This window comes from Hylobates moloch, unplaced genomic scaffold (genome assembly GCF_009828535.3).
Source record: "Hylobates moloch isolate HMO894 unplaced genomic scaffold, HMol_V3 SCAFFOLD_5, whole genome shotgun sequence".
Classification (NCBI taxonomy): domain Eukaryota; kingdom Metazoa; phylum Chordata; class Mammalia; order Primates; family Hylobatidae; genus Hylobates; species Hylobates moloch.
In genome coordinates, this window is record NW_026652280.1 from 94,690,292 (window position 1) to 94,715,733 (window position 25,442).

Consider the following 25,442-nt stretch of genomic DNA (forward strand, 5'->3'; position numbering starts at 1 on the left):
AGCCCCGGCCTCTTTCTAGCCAGGCTCTCAACTGTCTCCTGCGTTGCTGGGAAGTTCTGGAAGGAAGCATGTGCTCCATAGGTTGGGATTCGTGTCTGGCTCTGGAATTGCTACTGCTGCCTGTGTCACTCCTGGCGACCAGCATTCAAGGTACTTTCCACCAACTCTCTGCCTGTGATTGTGCACTGAAGGCATGGTCAGTTGGGAAAGGGGAGATGGGATGTAGTTCAACCCTAGAAGCCAGATCTGGTGTCTGGAAAGCAGGTATTTCCATTCCAATAGCATGGCCATGGCATGGTTGGGGAGCCCTTCTTAGCACTGACGAATTGAGCTTCATCTCCTTTCCCAAGGGGATGTGACCAGAACAGGAACCTGGGGAGAAAGAGAAGTAGGCTCCTCGTATTTTGTCCCATGGTTGGTGGTCCATGAAGTTGTGGAAAAGTGTTTGTTTTTTCATGTTGAATAAGAAGAACCTCTACACTGACAGCTGCCGCATTTTATGCTCAGACACACTGTACTCCCTTAGGCATTCTTTGAGACCTCTGTACATGTGAGGTGCTGTGTCCTGAGCCAAGGTAAATGATGTTGTCATTGACCCAAAGAAAAGATAGATCAAAATTGTAGGAAGAAAAGCTTGGAAAGGATTGCTGTCTGGGGTATCTGAATGAGGGTCTGAGAAGAGGCTGGAAGTGTGTCAGCATCAAAGGAACCTTAACACATCTGATTGCTAAGAGTTAAGGTCCATTCCTCTGCCACAGCCTGTTTGGTCCCCGGCGTGTGACCAAGGGCTGAGCTAACTTTCCTTCTCCTGTTGGAGCTGCCTTACCCTCTTTCTTCATCCAGTACCTCTCTTCTTATGCCAGCTGAGAAACAGCAGTGAAGCCTTTGACTTTCTTGCTATTCCCCCAAGTAAATACTCAAGTCTTTTTAAAGGGCTTTAATGCTCACCACTCTGAGTAAAACAGTAAAAATGAACAAACATGCGGTAGTTACACAGTGGCATAAAATGATGATAGTTTGTAACTTTTGGAGAGATGAGGTAGAATGTGTGGAGGATTGGTCTCTCACATACTCTACCTCTCAGGTAGAGTCTTTTGGTTCATGACTGTGTGAGTCTACAGCTATATGGGTTCTGTGGGCCTGACTCAATGCATAGGACATTGGTATGACCTTGGGAGTGGGGGCTGACATGAAGTATTCATCTAACTATTGGGAAAAACAGGGTTGCCAATGAGAATTGGAATATTTTAGGACTTCCTCTAGGCACACTGAAAACATCCTGACAGTTGGTCTTTCTCTGACTTCTTTTCTAGGCTTCATCTTGGTCATTTATTCTTCTTTGAAACAATCAGACCACACCTGATTATGTTATCCTTTGAATGGATAATACTGGTTTTGGTGAGGTTAGGTTATCCATTTCTATAACCTGGGTTAGTAAAATACAAATTAAGCACTTACTGTGTGTCAGACATTGTGCTAGGCCTTTTGCATACTTTTTCATTTAACTTTCATTAGAAAATAGTGAGGTGGCTATTATTATCTACATTTTTCAGATGAGAATACTGTCTTGCAGAGAGATTAAGAAATTCTCCTAAGGGCAAACAGGTCTAACTTCCAAACCATTTTATTATGATTATGCCTTTCCTAGACTAAGGCGAGGGAATCTTGATGAAGGTCAATGTGTCTAAATCTCTTAATTTTACCGTTTGCCGTAAAAGAGGCGTTTTCTCTTACCTCTGGGCTTATGCACATGCCTTCTTTCCACCTAGATTTCCCTCCCTCCTCCCCTCTCCCTGCCTCTATTTTAGGCTTCTGTTTTCATGTGACTTCTTCTTGGACTGTCTGCCTGTGACTATGTTCCGAAGGCATGGTTAGATGGGAACCTCAGGCTCCAGATTATGGTTTGTGAATTGCTTGGTTGATCACCTGTTTCCTTGAACTTTTTGAGGACAGAAACCATGTGCAGTGTTGTGCTGCTGAACTTAGCACAGGCCTGGAGTGTGGCATGTGCTCAATAAATAATTGTTACACAAATGAATGAACAACTTCAAAAAACTTCCTTTTGGACTACACATCCATATCTTCCTGAGAAGTGCAAGTAGTTCTCTCCTCTGCAGTAAGGGATGCTTCTGTGGAAAAGTTTGAGAAGCACTCTTAGCTCTCTTCTTCCTTCTCTCCTCAGACTTGGGTTTCTCAGTTCTTGGGTTTCAAGGCAATGATTTAGGGCATGCTCCACAACTAGCCAATTCCCCATCTGTCCACAACACTTAGCAGGATGAAGTAGAAAGAGTATTGTACTAGAAATGAGATGACCTATGTTCTATCTGGGTTCCATGCTGTGGGATTTTCAACAAGTCATTAAACCTTCCTGAGCCTCAGCTTCCTCAACTCCATAATAGGTATAATAATCTGTTCCTCATTTCTTCAAAGGGTTGCTATTAAGATCAAATAAAATAAAAAATGTGCAATTGCCTTGCAATTATGACAGACACAGAATCTTATACAGATGAAAACCTGGGAAGAGCATCAGTAAATTCTTAAGCCCCAAGCACTCTCCTAAGCCCAAGACCAGAACTTCTGTCTCTTAAACATCTTCTCTAGACTCTCCAGACACGTGTCTAAAACTTAACTCATCATCTCTGTTTCCACTATGTATTGCTATTTAACAAGCTGCAGCAATACCGTGGCTTAAAATAATAACAATGATTTACTTGTCCACAGATCTGGGGGAAGATTGTTCATCCTGTCTCACTTTCATGTGCTTTTCGTGTACTTACAATCAGATCATGGTGTGGCCTAGAGTCATGCAAGGCTCTCCACTCACAGGGCTACTGCCTGAACTGAGGGAGGCTCAAAGAGCTGAGTGACAGGTACCATTCAGCAGAAGCCTCCCAGAGTTGGTGTCCCAAGAGAAATATGCAAATGCTGTATGGTCTTTTCTAAGCTAGCTTTGCAGGTCACACTTCTGGTGTATTCCATTCATTGAAGCCATCACCAAGCCTACTCAATTTCAAGGTGAAGGGGCACAAAGTCCATCATTTGATGAGAGGACCATCAAAAAATTTACAGAGTTAAAAAAAAATACTACAATCCTTCTTCCACCAAACCTACTGCTCCTCCACTGTTCCCCACCTCTATAAATGACATCTCCACTTGTCTAGTTGCTCAGGCCAGAAGTCTAGGAGTCATCCTTGATTCTTTTCTTTCCCTTGCTTCTCATGCCCGATGAGTAAGTCCTGTTAATTCTACTTTCAAAAATATCTCTCAAATATGTCCAATTCCATCCAGCCCCATACTACCTATCTTAGATCAAGCCACCATTTTCTCTTATCACCAATTTCCGCAATGATCCGCTATCCTAACTGCTCTATTTACTGCGTTCTCTCTAGCTAACGTGTTCTCTACCCTGATGTCGGTATACATTTTCTAAAATGGTTCTCTGTTTGCTTCAATCTTCTGCTTAAAATCTTCAGTAGCCACTGTGGGAAATGAGAAAGCAGAAGCTGTGAGTATAAAGTTCACATTTCATAGTAAGCTCACTTCCTACCCTCCTTAGTCTATGTGCTAGCCAGTGAGCTACTTCCTATTCCGCAAATGAATCTCATTTTCGCATTTCTGGGCGTTTGATTCTTCTTCCCTCTTGTTGGATTATTCACTACCCCCAGTCGTCATCTTTCCCTGGTTTCATCCCACTTAGGCTAATTCCTCATATAGAAGCCATTCTCAACCCCCAAATTCAAGTGATGTGCTCCCTTTTATATGCCCTCTAAGCATCCCGTATTTTCCTTTTCCTAACACTTATCACCAATAGCGGAAGAATCTGATTAATTGTGTCGATTCACTGGAATGAAGCTCAAGGGAAGGAGCTGCATCTATCTATTGTATCCTTACAGAGCCAAGCACATAGTAACTGCTTACTGTGTAGTTATTCGATGAGTGAATACATGAGGAAGTTCATGTACGCATGTATGCATGGAGGGATGGGTGGATGGAGGGAGGAAGAGAGCAAAGGAAAAAGGGAAGGAATAAATTTTGAGTCATTGTTTCAGTCAAGCTGGGGTCTCAGAGTAGCTCTTACTGGCCCTGATAAATTCTTTCTCCCATTTCCCACAGTGGCCATTTCAAACTTTCACCCTATCCTCAAGGCCCCTTACCTCACTCCTCTGCCCTCTCAGCAAAGCATGTGCTCCTTCTTTGCAGAAGAAATCGAAACTAGAGACCATTAGGCAGGAAGCCCTTCAACTTCCTGCCCACTATCTTCAAACTGGTAACTTTTCTCCACCACCAGCTGTCTTTCCTCCTCCTCTTTTCCCTCAGAGGATGAAGTATCCCTCCTCCCATCCAAGACGTGTGCCATCAACTCTGCTCTGAGCCCCACTAGCCCAGGCTCATCAATCACCTCTCTTCTCTTCATGTCTTCCCTCCACTGAATCCTTTCCTTAGCCTACCATAGCTTAGGGCTTTCCCTACTTGAATAACAAAAACAAAATACTCTCTAGTTTTTCATGACCCTTTACATACTGCCCTACCATTCTTTTTCCCATTCAAATTGCAATGTCTGAAGAGGAGAGTCTATTTTTATTGTTTCTCCTTCCTCACCTTCAGATTGCATTGCAGTGTTGCCCACTGAACTCATTATAGTTCCCATCTCAAAAAATAGTAGCCTGCTCAGCTTCTCACCAAGACACAAACCTGAGGTCTTGGTAGCTATTACAAAATTACTTCCTAAAAAGGGTTGTACAGGCTTGTTAAATATTTAATCTTATGAGAGAGCTCCAGGTAACTCTGTCTCCACATCTTTAACACTCATCTTCTTTTCTTCCTTAAGAGTTTTACTAGAAACCATGTGTTTTGTTTTTATTATTTTGATTTTTCTCAATATACAAGAAAACCAAAGAAGCCAACCATGTGTCTTGTTTTGTTGGAGTAACCAGAACTTACTCTTTAAAACCTTTCTCTTTCCTGGGGAGACTCTTTGGTATGGGATTACGACTTCCTTTTATCTGAATTTTTTCCTGTTACAATTCTGTTTTTCTACAGACAAGAAACATGGGTGGGCACAGGCAGGATCTGGTTCTATTCCTTCTTCTTTTTTTTTTTAAAGTGAAAGCGAGTTTATTAAGAAAGTAAAGGAATAAGATCCAGCTTTGCTACTTTATCCCAACCATCCAGACATATCACCAAATACTTGCTATTAGAATTAAATCAAAATAGTAGTTTTTTAAAAGGTTGCTTCAGCTACTTCCTAAAAGATGGAATTGTTAAGAAGGCAAATCAAGATTTTATCAGCAGTTAATCACTTCTTTATTTCTCAGTAAGAAGTTACAGCCAACCATCAGGACAGCCTTTTTGGAATTGTTACACATGGGTGGTTAAGGAGGGAGAGAAGAAAGATACAATACTGTATGCTTACCTGTCATCAGCACTCATAATATACTGAAATGTGCTGGGCGTGGTGGCTCACACCTGTAATCCCAGCACTTTGGGAGGCCGAGGCAGGTGGATCACCTGAGGTCAGGAGTTTGAGACCAGTCTGACCAACATGGTGAAACCCCATATCTACTAAATACAAAAAATTAGCCTGGTGTGGTGGTGCATGCCTGTAATCCTAGCTACTTGGGAGGCTGAGGCAGGAGAATTGCTTGAACCTGGGGGGCAGAGGTTGCAGTGAGCTGAGATTGCACCACTGAACTCCAGCCTGGGTGACAAAAGTGAAACTCCATTAAAAAAAATTATAGATATATATAAATGATCTGTCTGGTGTTACTACCTGCCTCTGTCATCAGACAGTGGATTGTGCTATCTTCCTGAGTGTATGTCTGAGACATGCTGGGGAGTCTGCCAAGGATGATCTAGCTCAGTACTTCTCAACCAGGGTGAACGTGGGAGAATTTTGTCCCTCAAGGGACATTTGGCAATATCTGGATACATTTTTGGCTGTCACAACTGGACAAGTGTTACTGGCACCTAGTGGGCAGATACCAGGGATGCTGGCAAACATCTTACAATGCACAGAACAGCCCCCTACAAAAAAGAATTATGTGGCCCAAAATGTCAATAATGTCAAGACTGAAAAACATTGATCTAGACTGCCTATTATGACCACTTCTATTAATTCATGTGGAAACAAGTAACAGAAGGAGAACAAATCTGGGATATGTCTAGTGATTTTAAAATCCTAGAAAGAATGTCCTCCTAGGTTGTATGCTCAAAGAGGCCAGAGACTGTATCTGCCTTGCTGACAGCAGAGTCTAGCACAGTGCCAGGCATGTTGTGGTTGTGCAATGACTGTTGCTGGCTTGAACTGATTCTGTAAGAGGTATTATAGGGCATGGGCCGGACCAATCAGAAGCACTGTAGAAATGAATGCGTAGGTTATTTCTGTGTACAAACCAGGACAGGGTAAGTGCTTAATAAATGTTTGTTGAATAGATAGATGAATGGTTGGAAGGCTGAATGAACAGGAACTTGAAAGCCCTGGGGTCACAGACATTTTTATCTTTTAGTGGTTGAGAATGTTTTTGGAAATGATGGATATGTGGAAAGTGAACAGCTAGTATATATCATGTGGAAGAGTACAACTGAGTTTTTGTGTGGCAGCATATGACACCAGAGTGATATAGGACATATTTCCTCTTCTTCTACCTTTAGCTTTCTTTCCACAGCTCTTTTTTAGCCTTTGTATACATATTCTAAGTTCTCCCTCCACAAAAAGGACCAATGGACCACCGTTCATCTTGTACTTTGTCCTGATCATCTTTACTTTCTCCTTACCTTACCAAACCAGGTTTTAAAAAATAACCTGAGGCTTATACAATTTGGAGTATTCTCGTGAAAAAGAAAAATAGAAAAATAAAGAACAAAACTGTAAATACAAATAGGAACAAAAATAAATTCAATTAGAATTAAAAAGAAAAGAAATCCCAGGGAATTAGTTCAAGTTTAAAAAATACAAATACTACAAAGAACATGACAGCAGAAAAAATAGCACCATATTTTTAGTTAATGAAATGCCTTCATGCTTCCATAATACTTTGCTACTGAATAGCTCTGGCTGTTGTTCACTTCCAACCTGCTTTCTCCTCTGCTTCCCACTTGCAGCCCGATTGTAACATGTCCATGGCCATTGCCGGTGAGTCAGTGCAGAGGCCAGTAGGAACATTCCTGGATGCCATTTCTTCACTGAAGTGGGTAGAAGGAACTTCACATACAAGAGTTTGCAACCCTCATATGTGTGTCCCACTAACCCCAACTAAGTACTTCCCATTTCTACTTCCCCTTGGCCGGACCTCAAAATACCCATAACTGAGACACCACCCAACAAAAATGGAAATGTGATGAAGTAGACAGAGGCCGTGGTCTAATTAGTGTTTAAGATATGTTTTGTAAAATGGATTACATGAATACTGCTAGGGCTCCTACAGGGCCATCGAAGAAGCCCTGAAGCTTCAGCTTCATCACTTTCACAGGAAATCTGCCTCTGATCCAAACTTTGTGAAATAATAGTTTACACAGTCTCCACTTTGTTACCTTCTAATAACTTGCTTCTAAATACATTGTAAATGCACACACAAGACATGAGCCACTTTTATAGGAAATCTTTTTTTTTTTTACAGGACAAGACATTATTAAAAACTAAAATGTCTTCATCTACTCTCCCCAATCCCACTCCCTCTCTGATTGTGTCTTTCAACACCCAATCCCCTTGTTCATTCCACACTACCCACTCACTGCCTCCTTGCTGTTGTTTATGTATGGCAGGCAAATCCCTGCCCCAGGGCCTTTGCTCTGGCTCTTTCCTCTGTCTGGGTCCCTCTTACCCCCGATATCCTCTTGGCCACTTCTCTCCTCCAAGTCTTTGTTCAGATGTGACCTACTTATCACCTTATAATGAAGTTCACCCTTTTACCCCTACCAGTACTCGTGACTCCCCTTACCTTATTCTAGGTTTTCTCCTCTGTCATGGCAATTATCATCTCCTTACATACTATATAGTGTGTTCGGTTAGTGTGTTGATGGCTTACGTTTTTTCACCCCACTCTAACGCGAGCTCTGTTAATGTAGTGATCTTTGCTGCATGTACCATAGGTATGCTAATTCTTCTCTCTTCAAACCTCCAGCATCAGCTAATGGCTCCAGGACCAAACTACACTTTACCTATCATTCTCCAGGTCCTCCCCCGTCCACTACAGCCCCTCACCCTCCTGTCATTTCAGTTCCTCAACCGGTCTGCATCGATATGCGCCATTCAATCTTACCTTTTTTAAAAGAATTTAAGGATGCTTGTACTCAGTATGGTCCTGCTTCTCCTTAAGTTAAGATGGTTTTACAAACTTTTTGTACTGAGGTCACTTTACTTCCTTTAGATTGGGACCTTTTGGCAAAAGCTGTTCTAACCCCATCTCAACATTTACAATTCTGTATTCCGTACCTGATGGTCAGAGGAGGCCCATTTGCAGGCTCAGCTAAATAGCAGTAATGACATTCTAATTACTCAGGCTCAGCTCGCAGGCTCCAATAGTTTCTCTGATGCTTATGCCCAATTAAACTTTGATGCCCTTACCACACAACAATTAACAAAGGTGTGTATAAGAGCGTGGGATAAATTACGTGCTCCAGGCCAAGCTCCTGTTTCTTTTACCACGGTTCAATAAAGTCACTCTGAATTATACCCTGATTTTTTGGCTAAATTACAAGATGCTGTTCAAAAATCTGTCTCTGATGAGCGCACTCAAGGCATTCTCCTTTGTATGTTAGCTTTTGAAAATGCAAACCATGAATGTAAAATGGCCATGCGTTCTGTCCAATGGCAAAATTTACCTGATCACGAGGTGTTGCCTGCATATATTAAAGCTTGTGAAGGCATTGGATCAGATACCCACAAAGCTATTCTGTGGGCACCGGCCATGAAGGACGCCAACCAAACTGGTCCCATTAATTCTTCTCTTGGAGCCTGCTATAATTGTGGCCAACTTGGTCATATTCAAAAAAATTGCACTGTTAAAAACTTACAAGCGGCCAAGTCGGTTCAACAAAAGGCCAAATGCTGCTCCTACTGTTTGCCCACGTTGTCGCAAAGGTAAACATTGGGCAAATGTTTGCCGCTCTAAGTATGATATAGATGGAAACCCCCTACCACAATGCCACGGAAGCAGGGAGCGGGGCCTGGTATGGCCCCAACATCAAATAGGACACTTCAAACTCAGACTAACGTTGCGTTTCCACTTCAGGTGGTCCCAATGCAACCCCCAGCACAAACAAATCTACCTACAGCCAAACCAAATAGGTCCCAGCCTCTACTTCTGTCTCAGTACAATGCTTGTCCACCTCCACAGTAGGAGGCGGGACGGTTGATCTCTGTCGTACTATTCCTCTAAATTTACTTCCTGATTCTTTGCCTTTGATTGTCCCCACGGAGGTCACTGGCCCTTTACGTCAAGGTTCGGTGGGCCTGGCGTTAGGTAGGGCATCCACCTCTGCTAAAGGAATCACCATTTATACTGATCTCATTAATTCTGATTCCATTGATGAGATTAAATTTATTGTGTCTGCCAAGGTTCCTATTTCCATTCCGGCCGGTGAATCAATTGCTCAATTGCTTTTACTACCTAATATCGTTTTAAACAAAGGAGATAAGACACGTGGCCCAGGGATAGGCTCCGGCGGTGAAAAGGCTGCTTATTGGATTAATGTAATTTCTAAATGGCCCACCTGCACCATACGCATTCAAGGAACAATGTTTGAGGGCCTAGTAGATACTGGTGCTGATGTTTCTGTTATTTCCTCTAGTTTATGGCCTTCCTCTTGGCTTAAACACCCCGCTAATGTAGGACTAGTAGGTGTTGGAAAGGCCGAGGAAGTTTATCAGAGCACATTTATCTTGCCTTGCACTGGACCTGATGGTCGAAAAGGTACAATTCAGCCCTATATCATGCCAATTCCCACTAATCTTTGGGGTAGAGATTTACTGGCACAACAGGGGGCTGAAATTAATATTCCACATAACTCTTTTAGTGCTCCCAGTCAGCATATGATGGAAAATACAAGGTTTGTTCCTGGACTCAGTCTCGGTCCAAAGCATGAAGGGATTACTAAACCCCTCCCAGTTACTATAAAAGAAAACAGGGCTGGTTTAGGTTATCCATTTTAGTGGTGGCCGCTGCCACGCCTCCTGATCCCATTCCCTTACAATGGAAATCTAAAACTCCCATTTAGGTTCAGCAGTGGCTGCTTTCTTTTTTTTGAGACGGAGTCTCGCTCTGTCGCCCAGGCTGGAGTGCAGTGGCGCAATCTCGGCTCACTGCAAGCTCCACCTCCCGGGTTCATGCCATTCTCCTGCCTCAGCCTCTCCGAGTAGCTGGGACTACAGGTGCCCACCACCATGCCCGGCTAATTTTTTTGTATTTTTAGTAGAGACAGGGTTTCACCGTGGTCTCAATCTCCTGACCTCATGATCCGCCCACCTCGGCCTCCCAAAGTGCTGGGATTACAAGCGTGAGCCACCGCGCCCGGCCTAGCAGTGGCCGCTTTCTAAAGAAAAACTGGAGGCTTTAAATCAATTGGTTTCTGAGCAGTTGCAACTTGGAAATGTGGAACCTTCTCTTTCCCCTTAGAATTCTCCTGTGTTCCTAGTAAAAAAGAAATCAGGCAAATGGCAGATGGTCACTGATTTAAGGGCCATTAACGCTGTAATTAAACCTATGGGGGCCGTCCAGCCTGGCATGCCTGCCCCTGCTTTAATACCTAAAAATTAGCCTCTCACAGTTATTGATCTTAAAGATTTTTTTTATATTGCTTTACATAAATCAGATTGTGAAAAATTTGCTTTTACTGTACCATCTATCAGTAATCAGGAGCCTGCAGCTCGTTATCAATGGAAAGTATTTCCTCAAGGAATGCTAAATAGCCCTACAATCTGCCAGCTTTATGTTGGACAATTGCTTTCACCAGTTCGAGCCCAATTTCCTGAGGCCTATATTCTTCATTATATTGATGATATTTTAATTGCTGCCCCCACTGATAAAGAATTAATCGACTGTTACCAAATTTTGAGCTGCTGTTTTACAGAGGCTGGAGTATACATTGCTCAAGATAAAACTTAACAGACAACTCCTGTTCAATATTGAGGAATGTTGGTCAATAAACAATGTATTCAACCTCAAAACGTTCAAACTAGGAGAGATTCTTTAAAAACTTTAAATGACTTCCACAAACTTTTAGGTAACATTGATTATTTAAGACCTACTTTAGGCATTCCAGCCTATGCACTGTCTAACTTGCTCTCTATGCTGTGGGGAGATTCCGATCTCCACAGCGCCAGGATTTTGACCTCTGAGGCTTTACTAGAACTGGAATTTGTAGAAGAAAGAATCCAGACCACCCAGTTATCTAGAGTACAGCCGTTTCAGCTTCTAGTTTTTGCTTCATTACACTCCCCTACTGGACTAATGATTTAGTGGAGTGGTGTTTTCTTCCTCATTCTGTGTCAAAAACTTTGTCTGTTTATCTAGACCAAATAGCCATATTAATTAGACAGGCTCAGTGCAGAATACTTCAAATTTCTGGATTTGATCCAAATATAATTGTGGTTCCTCTAAATTGGCTTGAAGTTCAAGCTGCCTTTCAACATTCTGTACTGTGGCAAATTCACTTGGCTGATTTTACTGGTGTTATTGACAACCATTATCCAAAAAACAAATTATTTGATTTTATAAAAATGACGTCTTACATGGTTCCTCGATTAACCAAAAATCAAGCCATTCCTGAGGCCATTACAGTGTTCACTGATGGCTCCAGTAACGGCAATGCTGGCTATATAAGTCCTACAGACAAACTTATTTCTACCTCTTATACTTCTGTTCAAAAGGCAGTTAATTGCTCTGATTACTGCCTTACAAGATTTCCCCAAACCTTTAAATATTGTCTCAGATTCCGCTTATGTTGTACATGCCACTAAAAATATAGAAACTGCTACTATCAAACATATTGATAATTCTGAATTGACTTCTTTATTTTCAAGGTTACAACAGGCAGTTCACCAGTGTAGACACACTTTCTATATTACACATATTAGGTCTCATACCACTTTACCAGGACCCATGTCTGCTGGTAACCATAAAGTCGACTGTTTGGTCTCTTTTACAACCCAAGAAGCTCAGGAGTTCCATAATCTCACTCATGTCAATGCCGCTGGCTTAAAAGATAAATTTGCTTTTACCTAGAAACAGGCTAAGTTTATTGTGCACAGCTGCCCTCAGTGCCAGGTCTTCGAACTTCCAAATCAGGAAGCTGGTGTTAATCCTAGAGGCCTAACTCCTAATACTTTATGGCAAATGGATGTGACTCATGTTAGCTCATTTGGCAGACTGTCATATGTGCATGTCTCAATAGATACCTTCTCAGGTTTTATCTGGGCTACCTGCCAAACAGGGGAAGGCATGGCCCATGTTTAAAAACATCTGTATTCTTGCTTTGCAGTTATGGGGCTTCCACATGAAATAAAGACAGACAATGCCCCTGGATATGTTAGTAAGGCTTTCAATTCATTTATACAACAGTAAGGAATTTCCCATATTACTAGAATCTCTTACAATCCTCAAGGACAGGCTGTGGTGGAACAGGCTAATCGCACTTTTAAAACCCAATTGTCCAAACAGTCTGAACAACCAAAACATGATTTAACTACTCCACACTCCCAGTTACATTTGGCATTGTTTACTTTAAATTTTTTAAATGTTCCTAAAGGTAATACTCTAACTGCAGCCAAATGCCATTATACAGGCAAAAATTTTTCCTTAAACGAAGGCAAGCCAGTGTTATGGAAAAACTCCCAAACCAATACCTGGGAACCTGGCACAATGATGATAACGTAGGGAAGAGGCTATGCTTGTGTTTCACCAGGAGATCATCAATCCCCTGTCTAGGTACCCACCAGAAGACTCAAGCTTCAGGTGAATACTGACAACTAAAACCACAGACAAAAAACGTCTGTGTCAGAGACTGCCTTCAGATGTGGTGAGATCTGTGCCGACTCCTCAGAAACAGGCACACCAAATCACCATAGGTGTAAATCAATCCTCCCTGATGGCAATGGAGACCCATCTAACTAATCCCACTTCTCCTGATTACTTTTCTTTTTCTCCTTACAAACCTAAAAATCTCACCATTTCCATTAGCCTGAAAATAACATCCCTCTGTTCTTCTCTTCCTCCTTCAGCACTCAATCTCGCTTACACTAGGTTTTATTTAATGATTCTCCTCCTTATACTTTCTGTCTCACCAGTTTCCTCTCACACTGATTTACCTGCTACACATAATTATTCTTATTCAGCTTCTGTGCCTTTTCCTCCACTTATTCGACCTCTCACCTAGATAGATGCTCCTGCAGAAATCTACACTAACGATAGTGTGTAGATGCCTAGAGCCACAGATGACTGTTGCCCTGCTCAACCAGGAGAAGAAGGCACTGCATTTAATGTTACCATAGATTATAAATAACCCCCTCTGTGCCTCAGACATGCATCTGGTTGCATCCATCTAGAAACTCAATTCTAGGCTGCTTATCTTCTGAAAACATAAGCTACAGATAAAACAGGACATTTAGTCTCTGGCCTCTCCCTTTCTCCTTTAAAACAAATGAAAGGAGGAGTAATGGGAGATACCCCATACTTTCAATATAAACCTGCAGGAAAACCATGCCCTAAAAATTTTGAGGGCCCATCTAAAAGTTTAATTTAGGAAGACTGTGTTAACTCACGTGCAGTAATGTTAAAAAAATGACTCATATGGTTTAGTAATAGACTGGGCACCAAAGGGCTATTTAAAAAACAATTGCTCCTCTAGTGGAAGGGAATGCCTGGAGGCTACTTATTTTATTTCTTATCAGGAGAACGAGAATCATCATTCTACTTTGCATAGGAGGATCAACTCATTCTTTCCCTTAAAATGGGAAGATAAAGGCATTACCCGCACCCCCCCCCCCCAGGCCTCGTGTGATACTCCCCATTCTGAGCCCAGAACACCTAGAACTTTGGAAATTGGCTATTGCCATGTCTGGACTGTGAGTATGGGAAGGGAAAACTATTTTGACTGTTGTTCCACTACTGTCCCACTCTCTCAGTATCAACCTATACCCAGATATTCTGCTTTACTTACCTCCAACCTGATTATTCCCATACAGAGTTGTGTTAAGCCTCCTTACATGCTGTTAGCAGGAAATATCAAAATTTGGACAAATAATCAAACTGTCCAATGCATTAATTGTCATCTATACACTTGTATTAACTCCCATTTTGACTCCAGGAAAAGTGTAATGTTGGTTCGAGCTCGAGAAGGAATCTGGATTCCAGTAACTTTACCTAGACCTTGGGAATCCTCCCCCTCAATACATTTAATTAATGAAGTGCTACAGCAAATTCTAAAAAGATCTAAGAGATTTGTTTTCACTTTAATCGCTGTTATCACAGGCCTAATTACAGTCACTGCAATGGCCACCACTGCTGTTATGGCATTACATCAATCTATTCAAACGGCTCATTTTGTTAATGATTGGCAAGCCAATTCCACCCAAATGTGGAATTCTCAACAAGGCATCGATAAAAAATTGGCAAGTCAAATTAATGATTTAAGACAGTCTGTTATTTGGTTTGGAGATCAGGTAGTGAGTCTCAAACATCACATGCAAATGCAGTGTGAGTGGAATACTTCGGATTTCTGCATCACCCCGTATTCCTGTAACGAGACTGATCATTCATAGGAAATGGTCAAAGGACACCTTCTAGGTAGAGAAGATAATTTATCATTGGACCAAACTAAATTAAAGAAACAAATTTTTGAGGCCTCTCAAGCTCACTTATCCATCGTGCCTGGAGCTGAGGCGTTAGATCAGGTGGCAGAAAATATTTATGGATTAAACCCCATGACTTGTATTAAGTCTATTGGGGGCTCCACTGTAGTAAATTTTGGAATTATGTTTCTCTGTTTAATTGGCTTGTTTTTAGTGTGCCAGACCACTCAAAGAATCCTGCGTCAAAATCGAGAGAATGAACAAGCCTTCATCGCCATGGCACATTTATATAAAAAGAAAGGGAGAGATGTTGCAGGAAGTCAGGGACCCCCAAATGGAAGGACCGGCTGAAGCCATGGCAGAAGAATGTGGATTGTGAAGATTTTATGGACATTTATTAGTTCCCCAAATTAATACTTTTATAATTTCTTATGCCTGTCTTTACCGCAATCTCTAAACATAAATTGTAAAGATTTCATGGACACTTATCACTTCCCCAATCAATACCCTTGTGATTTCCTATGCCTGTCTTTACTTTAATCTCTTAATCCTGTCAGCCGAGGAGGATGTATGTCACCTCAGGACCATGTGATAATTGCATTAACTGCACAAATTGTGGAGCATGTGTGTTTAGACAATATGAAATCTGGGCACCTTGAAAAAAGAACAAGATAACAGCAATGTTTAGGAAACAAGAGAGATAACCTTAAACTCTGACCGCTGGTGAGCCAGGCAGAACAGAGCCATATTTCTCTTCTTTCAAAAGCAAATGGGAGAAATATCGCTGAATTCTTTTTCTCAGCATGGAACATCCCTGAGAAAGAGAATACGTGCCTGGAGGTATAGGCTTATAAACAGAACCCCCAGGTACGCCTGTCTCTTATGGTCAAAACCGCAGAGGTGAAATAGACTCCAGTCTCCCATAGTGCTCCCAGGCTTATTAGGAAGAGGAAATTCTTGCCTAATAAATTTTGGTCAGACCGGTTGATCTCAAAACCCTGTCTCCTGATAAGATGTTATCAATGACAATGGTGCCTGAAACTTCATTAGCAATTTTAATTTTGCCTCGGTCCTGTGGTCCTGTGATCTCGCCCTGCCTCCATTTGCCTTGTGATATTCTATTACCCTGTTAAGTACTTGATGTCTGTCACTCCACTTATTCACACACTCCCTCCCCTTTTGAAAATCTCTAATAAAAACTTGCTGGTTTTTGTAGCTTGTGGGGCATCAAGGAACCTACTTACATGTGATGTCTCCCCCGGATGCCCAGCTTTAAAATTTCTCTGTTTTGTACTCTGTCCCTTTATTTCTCAAGCCAGATGATGCTTAGGAAAAATAGAAAAGAACTTATGTGAATATCAGGGCAGATTCCCCGATAGCTGCTTAGTTCATTGATGTATCCCAAGTGTCTCAAATAGTGCCTGACAGATAGTTCTCAACAAATATTAACTGTTAATCATCCTTTGGCTTACCCTAGTGGTCAACTCCTCCAAAGAGATTTTTCTTAGTATTTTCTCCATTTTCTATCCCTACTCTCCAGATAGGAATATATTCCCATAGCACACTGTGTTTATTGTCAGGACTCAGGAAGCGATGCCCCAAAATGATGGCCTCAGAAGCAGCCTCAGAAGTGAAAGTTTTTCTCTGACCTTCTCCTGCCCTCCTATCAGTCCCATTCTCCCCTAGGCTAGCCATAGACACTGGAATCCCTCTTTCCCAAGGTGGGCCATAGAAGCAAATACCCCTTTTCCCCAAAGCCAGCCATAAAACTTAAATATACCACCCTAACTTTCCTTGAGCCTTTCTCTGTAAAAAAAAAAAATAGCTATAAAGAAATTATCTGACTTATCTTGTTTGTGAATCATAAGACCCCCGTTCTAGAGAGGGCCTGCCCCATACGCAGGAGGAAAGAATCCGGCACAGAAAGGCCAAGCAAAATCTAGAAAGACAGGCCTTACTGGGTTTCTCCCAGTCAGTCTATTGGCATTCGATCATACCCTTTTTGTCCAATCATATTTCTCCATGACTGTCCATACTTTGTTGAACCTAAGCATAAAAATGGACAATTTGCCCTGTATCTTTGGCTCTTCATTCTGAAGGCTCTGCTTACACGTTAAGTTCATCTAGGATGCCTTTCCTCGTTAATCTGCCTCTTGTCAGTGATTTTTGGCAAACCTTCAGAAGGTGAAGGGGAAGCTTTCTCTTGGTCCCCATATTACCTTTATTATAGTCATCAAGATAATATATTAGGATTATTTGTTTGTGTGTCTGTCCTCCCACATTGGTATATTAAGTATTTTCAAATAGAATCATGTACTTTTTATGTCTATGCCTCTAGGGACTAACAAAATGCTTATTGAACTGAGAATAGACAGGAACCACAAGACCAGAGAGGAGATATGACTTGTCATCAGTTTATTTGAAAGTCTACTGGTATGAGAGTAAGGGAGAGAGCCAGGCCCAACCTTGGTTGGCCTTACTCAATTCTTTCATTTTCTGGGGACAGTACTAGATTAATTATAAGCAACATCCCCTTCCCCCATGCCCGCTTTTCAAGCTCCAACTTTTCTTGAATTCCTGAGTAGGAGACCTGGACCTCCAGTGAAAACCATACTCACTGCTCCTAAGCAGAAATCCCTTCCTTCTCACCTGTTCCACCAGCCCAGGCTATACCCTGGGCCTGTCAGCAACACTGCCTTCTCTAGGGCAGGTCTCACTCTGACTCTCATTGGCAGGTCACTTTGTACATATGACCATGGTCTCCGGCAGCAACGTGACTCTGAACATCTCTGAGAGCCTGCCTGAGAACTACAAACAACTAACCTGGTTTTATACTTTCGACCAGAAGATTGTAGAACGGGATTCCAGAAAATCTAAGTACTTTGAATCCAGATTTAAAGGCAGGGTAAGACTTGATCCTCAAAGTGGTGCACTGTACATCTCTAACGTCCAGAAAGAGGACAACAGCATCTACATTATGAGGGTGTTGAAAAAGACTGGGAATGAGCAAGAATGGAAGATCAAGCTGCAAGTGCTTGGTGAGTCAGGGGAGCCAAAGAGCAAATCCCCACTCCAGTGGCCCCGGATGGACCACTGTGGGGCTTCCTGGGAGGCATGGGGCACTCTCGGGGAGGAGGAGAGAAAAACCCCAGGACAGGTTTGATTCATTTTTCCTTGATCCAATTATATTTGGGAGTGAGCCTAGGTCAACAGATCCCCAAATTAATAATCTTAGGACATTTAACACCTCTTCTGAAGTTAGTGAGTCTAAGCTTTGAAGAGAAGGAAAACTAGAGATTTTTCCTATTTCCTTCATTTTGTCCTGTGATCAACCTAAATCAGCTCAGCTCATCTTAATTATATCTCTGAAATTAGGCTTCAGTGGACTTAAGAAAAAAAGAGAATGTATTAATATAAAAAATGGGGCAGGAGTTATCAGGAGAATTTTTCAACTTTCATAATGGGCAGGACAAAAAAACTTCCACTCATAGCTCCAGTCTAACCAGTGTATATGGAATAAGGACTCAGGCATTATACGTGGAGCCAGACAGACTTGGATTCAAAACTCTGGTCAGTGGCTCACTAGCTGTGCAGCCTTGAAAAAAGATCTTCACATCTCTGTGCACATATTAGGTAAGATTCTTTTGATAGGAAGTAACAGAGACTAATTCAATGTACCTTTACCAAAAAAGGAGAATTTAGTTTAAGAAACTAGGGCTATTTAAAGCAATTCAAAGAGTTTAAAAGAGCTAGGAAGGGCTGAAGGGGAGAAGATTGAAAACCAGGTTCAGGCCAGAACCCCTAGCTTCAGGAATCTGTGGACTGTGCCTATGGATTTGGATTCCTGCCATTTTACATGTTATCTCTCAAAACTTAGACTTTTGCTCCTCTGAGTTTCAATTCTGAGGGCAATTTAAAGAGAGAGAAACTGATAGTCCCAATTTAGTTCAGGTATATGTACCTGATCTAAACATTTTTGGTGAAAGGATCGGATTATAAGGCAGAAACATGGATATGGGCAGGGCTCCAGGGGTTGGGGTATGCAATTCTTGTAGAAGAGCGGGGCTAAATAATCCAAGAGTGGTGTTCGCTTGAGAGCCTTGGGTTCTTCATCATATTATGAGAATAATTCTACTTACCTTTTAGGATGTTATTAGAGTCAAAGTGGATAAGGAAAATGAAAACATTTTTTAAAATGTCAAAACATGCAAATGAAGAGTGTTGTATACATTCAAGCTCCACCAGCCAGACAGTCCCTGATCCAAGCAGTCAGATTCCCCTTCTAACTCTTCTTCCATGTCATATGGGCTGAAAAATTCAGAAAGTTCTGGGAACAAAAAGATTCAAGGTCTCTTGCAGTGGTTTTCTAGTTAACAAGCCCTACAAGATTTTTTTTTTTTTTTAAAAAGCCCTCAAGTGTATCATTTACCAACTTTGTAATTTCTGTAGTTTAAATACCACTACCACAGTTGATTTCAATAAACTAATGGTTTCACAAAAAGCTTGCAAAATTTCTGAGTACTTAAAAATCCACAAACTGGCTTGGGCACATCCTGCCTGAGGGTAAGATTTCCAGGATGTGATTAGCAGAAAAAATGGTCCTGTGGTCCAGCCCAAGCATTTCTGACAGCTCAAAGTGAGCATCTTGGAGCTGGACAACCCAAGCTGGCTCAATTAATTCCATCAGCAAAGTGCCCAGTGCTGTGCTGATCACCATGGGAAATGCAGAAGGAGTGTAAGATATGAGGCTAGAACACAGGAAGTGGTGAAAACCAGGATAAAAATTACTCAATTAAGGCATATAGGGGAAGTCCAGTCAATTTTTATCACCTCTGTAGTCTGAGCAATCTCTTAGCAATCTGAGATCATCTTCACAGAGGAGGCAAAACTAGAGTTCTAGAGACCAGATTGGTAGAGCTTCTAGAGCCTCTCCACACATACAACCAAGAGGCAAGCTCTGATCTGGTCAATTCTGCCATCTTTTAATCTTATGGGGTTTGAGTTGCATTGATTCTGCAGATGTTTTGCCCTTGACCAGAATGAAAAGATCTCAGAGGATTGCAGGTAAACCAGCCTTAGCCAAGGAAGGACCAGATGCTGGGACTATCTCTCATTCTCTCTGGCTGCACTACAACAGTGATAATGGTAAAATGACCTCTAGAATGTATGCAATACTTACACTCTGCAAAAATCAATTACCCATGACAGGTGACATTTTATCTTACTAACATTGTGCGATGAGGTAGAGTCAGTTTACAGATGACAGCAAGGGGGTTAACTACCTTGCCTCATGTCACTCCACTAGAGTCAAGTCCAGGACCCAGGCTGGTCTCACTCCAAAACTAGTGTTTTTGTGCCTGCTTGCCTCCCTCCCTCCCTCCTTTTTCTTTTTTCCTTTTCTTTTCTTTTCTCTCTCTCTTCCTTTCTTTCTTTCTTTTTTCCTTTCTTTTTCTTTCTTCCTTTCTTTCTTTTCCTTTTTCTTTCTTCCTTTCTTTCTCTCTCTTCCTTTCTTTTTTCCTTTCTTTTTATTTCTTCCTTTCTTTCTTTTTTTCCTTTCTTTTTCTTTCTTCCTTTCTTTCTCTCTCTCTCTTCCTTTCTTTCTTCTTCTTCTTTTTTTTTTTTGAAGGTCTTCTCCTTACCCAGGCTGGAGTGCAGTGGTACAGTCATAGTTTATTGCAGCCTGGAACTCCTGGGCTCCAGCAATCCTCCTACCTCAGCCTCCTGAGTAGCAGGGACTACAAGTGCACACCACCACACCTGGCTACTTTTCTTTTCTTTCTTTCTTTCTTTTTTTTTTTTTTTTTTTTTAGAAACTGAGTCTCTCTATGTTGCCCAGGCTGGTCTCTAACTCCTGGCTGCAAGCAATCCTCCTGCCTCAGCCTCCCAAATTGCTGGGATTACAGGTGTGAGCCGCTGCACCCGGCTGTGTTTTATCCTTTCTGTCTCATAACTACTTCATTCATCCTTTCATGAGATACTTATAGAATACCTGCCATGTGGCAAGGATTGTGCTAGACATGGAGATACCAAAGTTAGCAGACCAATCTGTTTATCACAATTGATGTGGCTGGAAGTTACATGAAGTTCTTCTCTGTAGCTCTGCCAGAGTCTAGAAGGCTGGCACCTGCACTGGATGGTTGTGCAAAGGACTTTGCCACGCACAGGCAGGTACCTCTTACCTTAGGACTCTTGCTGAATCTGAGCACGATAATTGGAGAGACAGACCAGCCAAGGTGCCTGCCATGAACCATTGCTAGAGAAGGGTCCCTGAGCATCTCAGACAGTTGGTATACTGTCTGATCCCAGCAAGTCTCTGGGCTGTTCATTCAGGCTCACACATGCTCATAACCCCATTTTGTTCCCAGAGCATATAAGGGACTGTGGCGCCCCCTCCAGGACCCAGCTTAGCTTCACTGCCTAGGAGCCGCTCTTGCAGTCTGTGCGGCCTCAGGAGGTCAAGGCTGCTCACTAGCTCCCTCTGTAGAACTTCCTCTTCATGACTCTGCCTCCTGCGGCACTCAGGCCCCTTCCCTGGATCCTTTCGTTCTCTGTTGGCTAAACCTTCACAGCATGAATGCTTCACTTTCTCATCTTATAACATCCTCCTCACTTTCAGACCCTGTACCCAAGCCTGTCATCAACATTGAGAAGATAGAAGACGTGGATAACAACTGTTATCTGAAGCTGTCATGTGTGATACCTGGCGAGTCTGTAAACTACACCTGGTATGGGGACAAAAGGCCCTTCCCAAATGAGTTCCAGAACAGTGTGATTGAAACCACCCTTAAGCCACATAATTACTCCAGGTGTTATACTTGCCAAGTCAGCAATTCCGTGAGCAGCGAGAATGGCACGGTCTGCCTCAGTCCACCCTGCACCCTGGGTAAGAAGGACCCCTGGGAGCTGAGGGGGGCACAGGGTAACTGGAGTTCTTTTGAACGAAGAAAGCCTGGGGGTCCTACTCAGCCTCCTTGCACAGTGTGGTGGTGAATCCCTAAGGTGTCTGGGAGAGCTGGGAGATGTGGGTTCTGCCACCAGCTCTACCACTACCTCCCAGCCGGCTCACCTCAACTTTGAGGGGCTCAGTGTTCTCACCTGCAAAGGACGTTTGGCAGAGATCTCTGATACTCCTCTTCCCTCTCCCGCTCTAACAAAGCATAGTCCTACCATCTGATGCCAGGGTCATCGTAGAGTAGTCTGAAACATCAGGGTGAGCAGGGAGAAGGAAGGGCAAGTGGGCGAGCAGCTGTCTAGAGGGGCTTCTTTAGACAGCCGAAGTCAGCCAAGGAAAGAGGGACCGAGGTCATCAGACAGCCAAAGTCAGCCAAGGAAAGAGGGACGGAGGAGACGGGTCTGAGAGAGGCCATCGAGCAGGCGTGAGAGCCTGAGCCTCAGGTGAAGCTTCTCCTCCCCAGGCTGATGTTCCTAGATGAAGTTAGGAAGCCAAATTCCCCTGTCTCCTGGGAGGATCCACTCATTGGAGTGTCACACCTGCCTCTAGATCACGCCTACACTGGTGCTAGCATGGGACAGCTAAGGCTGTGGGTTTTACAGTCAGTCATACCTGGGGTCTAGGACTGTCACTTACTAGCTAAACAAGTTACTTAGCTTCCTCAAGTCATGCTCTTCCTAAATAAAGGACAAAATAACAGTTCTTATCTCGTGCTAAGGATTCAATGAGACAAGACACGTAACCTGACTATCACAGTGGCTGACAAGTCCTTAGTAAGCGGGAGCTAAATGAGATGCAGTCTTTTAGAGTTTTGGGGACCCTTAATAAACTTGGATCAATATCTCCAGCACTCTGGGCCCCCTACCCTCTGCAATCCTGAAGTCAGATCCCTGAGCCCTAGCATACACATTCTTCTAGAATAACTCAGATCTGAGGTGCTCACATTCACCTGTGACCCCTGTCATGCCCAGTCATCAGCGATCCTGGCCTCTGAGAACGCTGCTGTTTTGTGGTCTTCCTGGGCTCTGTTTACCCTCCTTATCTGCACTGATTTCTTCATCTCTACTCCCACATGTGGACTACGGAGACTGTATGCTCTTCCTTATTCTTCGTAACTAATTGGCCCTGTCTCTACCAGCCTCTCCTGATATGCCCTGCTCTTCTGCCACCTCAGACCCACTGTGACAGTTTGGTATCTGACCATGAGAACACAATTTGGCTGGTGGTTCATACACCACCCTCATCAATATCACATCCTGAGATCCAAAAAAAGGAAGAAGCACATTCCCTGTCCTCTATAAAATGGGCGTGACCGTTCATCTGAAGAGAGGATAAAAGCAATAATAAATCCATTTTTTTTGGAAGGATAAACCCTTCTGTCATTTTTTAGTCACCCAAATTATCCTAGAAAGCCCCCTCAAACTCCCTTCCCTATTGTATCACTCATTCCTTTTTTGTTTTGATTTTCTCCAGCTCAGCCCTTCCCCACCCCAGCATCTAAGCTTTCCTTCCATCCTTTTTCTTTCCTTTTCTGTGTTCCTTTCTCTTCCCTTCTTCCTCCTAGTTGGTGCAGATACTTAGTGGGGTGGAGAAACAAGGAAAGGAAGTGGTCCTTTTCTCTCTAAAGTCAGCTGTGCATTGTATCATGGGGTCATCTGTCTGTACCTGAAGATCTACCCTACCTTGTTGATGTCCAGAGTAGGGGAGCAATGCTTTCCCAGGCCACAGATATGTCGAGGTAACCTTTGAGCACAGGACCCAGGTAAGCCAGTGATATTTAAGGAATTTCTGCACTTTTTATAGTTTATGTTTGGGGAGATTGAGGAAAAGAATGTCCCAGGCAAATAGGATGGGATTCAGGGAAGAAATTCATTCCCCTGCTCTGTGAGCTCCCACACCAGTGTCCAGTACCCTTGCCCCTTCTCAATACATTAGTCAAAATAAAGATACCTAAGTGTATAGGGTTTTCTTGCTCTTTCAGCCCGGTCCTTTGGAGTAGAATGGATTGCAAGTTGGCTAGTGGTCACGGTGCCCACCATTCTTGGCCTGTTTCTTACCTGAGATGAGCTCTTTTAACTCAAGCAAAACTTCGAGGCCAGAAGATCTTGCCTGTTGGTAACCATGCTCCTCACCAGGACAGAAACTGTATAGGCTGACCGGAAGCATGCTACTGAATTATCGACGAGGATTTTCAAGTTAACTTTTAAAAACCGTTATTGTTTAATTTTCTATCCCTTTGTTGTTTTCTAGTACACATATAGAGATATAGAGATATGCATGCTTTTTTCCCACCAAAAATTGTGACAACATTATGTGAATGCTTTATTTTTTAAAATAAACATTTGGCCTTCCTTCCTTCCCTCCTTCCTTCCCTTCCCCTTACTTTCCTTTTCCTTCCTTCCTTCCTTTCCTTCTTTCTTCTCTCTTTCTTTCTTTCTTTTCTTCCCAGGCTGGAGTACACGCGGCTCGCTGCAAACTCCCTGCATCCGGCTCCCGCGGTTCTCCTGCCCTGGCCTGCGGGCTGCCTCGTATTGCCGGCGCGCGCCAACACCCCTCCCTGCTTTTTCTCCTTTCGCTGGAGGCGCAGTTTCGCCATGTCGACCAGGCTGCTCTGCAGCTCCTGACCTCCGCTGGTCTCCCCGCCTCGGCCTCTAGAGGTGCTGGGACTGCAGACGGAGGCTCGCCCACTCGGTGCTCGGTGTTGCCCGGGCTGCAGTGCGGTGGCGTGGTCTTGGCTCGCTGCAGCCTCTGCCTCCCAGCCGCCTGCCTTGGCCTCCCAGGGTGCTGGGATTGCAGCCTCTGCCCGGCCGCCACCCCGTCTGGGAGGTGGGGAGCGTCTCTGCCTGGCCGCCCCGTCTGGGAGGTGAGGAGCGCCTCTGCCAGGCCGCCCCGTCTGGGATGTGGGGAGCGCCTCTGCCCGGCCGCCCCGTCTGGGAGGTCTACCACAGAGGCCAGAAGCAATGTGGGGGCTGGACGTGGTGGCTCACTTCTGTAGTCCCAGTACTCTGGGAGGCCGAGGCGGGTTGATCACTTGAGGCTAGGAGTTCGAGACCAGCCTGGCCAACATGGCGAAACATATGAAAAATACAACTGACAAACCAACCAACCAACCAAGCGACAACAAAACAGGTCTACCCTGGAGTCATACTCTAATTTTTTCTATTTTCCTCCCTTTCTGATCCTTTATCCCACTTTCTTTTTCCTCCTCTTCCTTCTCCTTCTTCTTTGTCAAATAGAGGATTGAGTTATTATCATTGATCCATACAAAGTCCCTCTCTCATTTATTTTCTTTAATTCCCACCCCCCATTTCTATTCCCCGTCTTCCCATGTGCAACCTTCCTAATATGTTTGATATGCATCTTTTTGTTTGTATGTACTTTTAGAAAATGTTTATTGTTTTGTGTGCAAAAATAAATAAAAATTGAATTAAAAAAACATTTGATATAATTGTCAATTAACTGAATTCCTGAAGTTGTCCCAAATCTGTCAGACAGTGCCTGCTCCATGAGCTGGGAGAAACTGGAATCTGGAGACACAGAGGGGAGAGCCTGGAGCCACCGGCTCCTGTGTGTCAACACAGCTGAGGAGCCAATTTGTGCTACCTCTGACCCTTATTCCAACATCCATGCTAAGCTTCCTGGGGCTCCAGCTCGCCTGCCAAGCCTTTGCCTCCTTCCCAATGGCTTGCCTTGCTCTGGCCCCTC

General features: G+C 43.2%; 1 protein-coding gene across 2 annotated transcripts; it reads left to right on the forward strand.

Moving 5' to 3' along the window:
* CD48 (CD48 molecule) lies at window positions 1–25,141 on the forward strand. Of its 2 annotated transcripts, XM_032153971.2 has the most exons (4): window positions 1–150; window positions 17,521–17,823; window positions 21,402–21,668; window positions 23,719–25,141. In XM_032153971.2, exons 1-4 carry the CDS (start codon window positions 69–71, stop codon window positions 23,796–23,798), a joined length of 732 nt encoding a protein of 243 aa, XP_032009862.1. In that variant the 5' UTR covers window positions 1–68; the 3' UTR covers window positions 23,799–25,141. The 2 variants fall into 2 exon arrangements, with proteins under 2 accessions (XP_032009862.1, XP_032009861.1); XM_032153970.2 differs by lacking the exon at window positions 23,719–25,141 and having other exon boundaries at window positions 21,402–21,775.
* The last annotated feature ends 301 nt before the right edge of the window (window positions 25,142–25,442 follow it).

Coding starts and splice junctions, on each gene's coding strand:
- CD48 (XM_032153970.2), top strand. CDS start 69: ATGTGCTCCATAGGTTGGGATTCGTGTCTGGCTCTGGAATTGCTACTG. Junction 151..17,520: donor CCTGGCGACCAGCATTCAAG/GTACTTTCCACC, acceptor TCTCATTGGCAG/GTCACTTTGTACATATGACC. Junction 17,824..21,401: donor GATCAAGCTGCAAGTGCTTG/GTGAGTCAGGGG, acceptor CCTCACTTTCAG/ACCCTGTACCCAAGCCTGTC.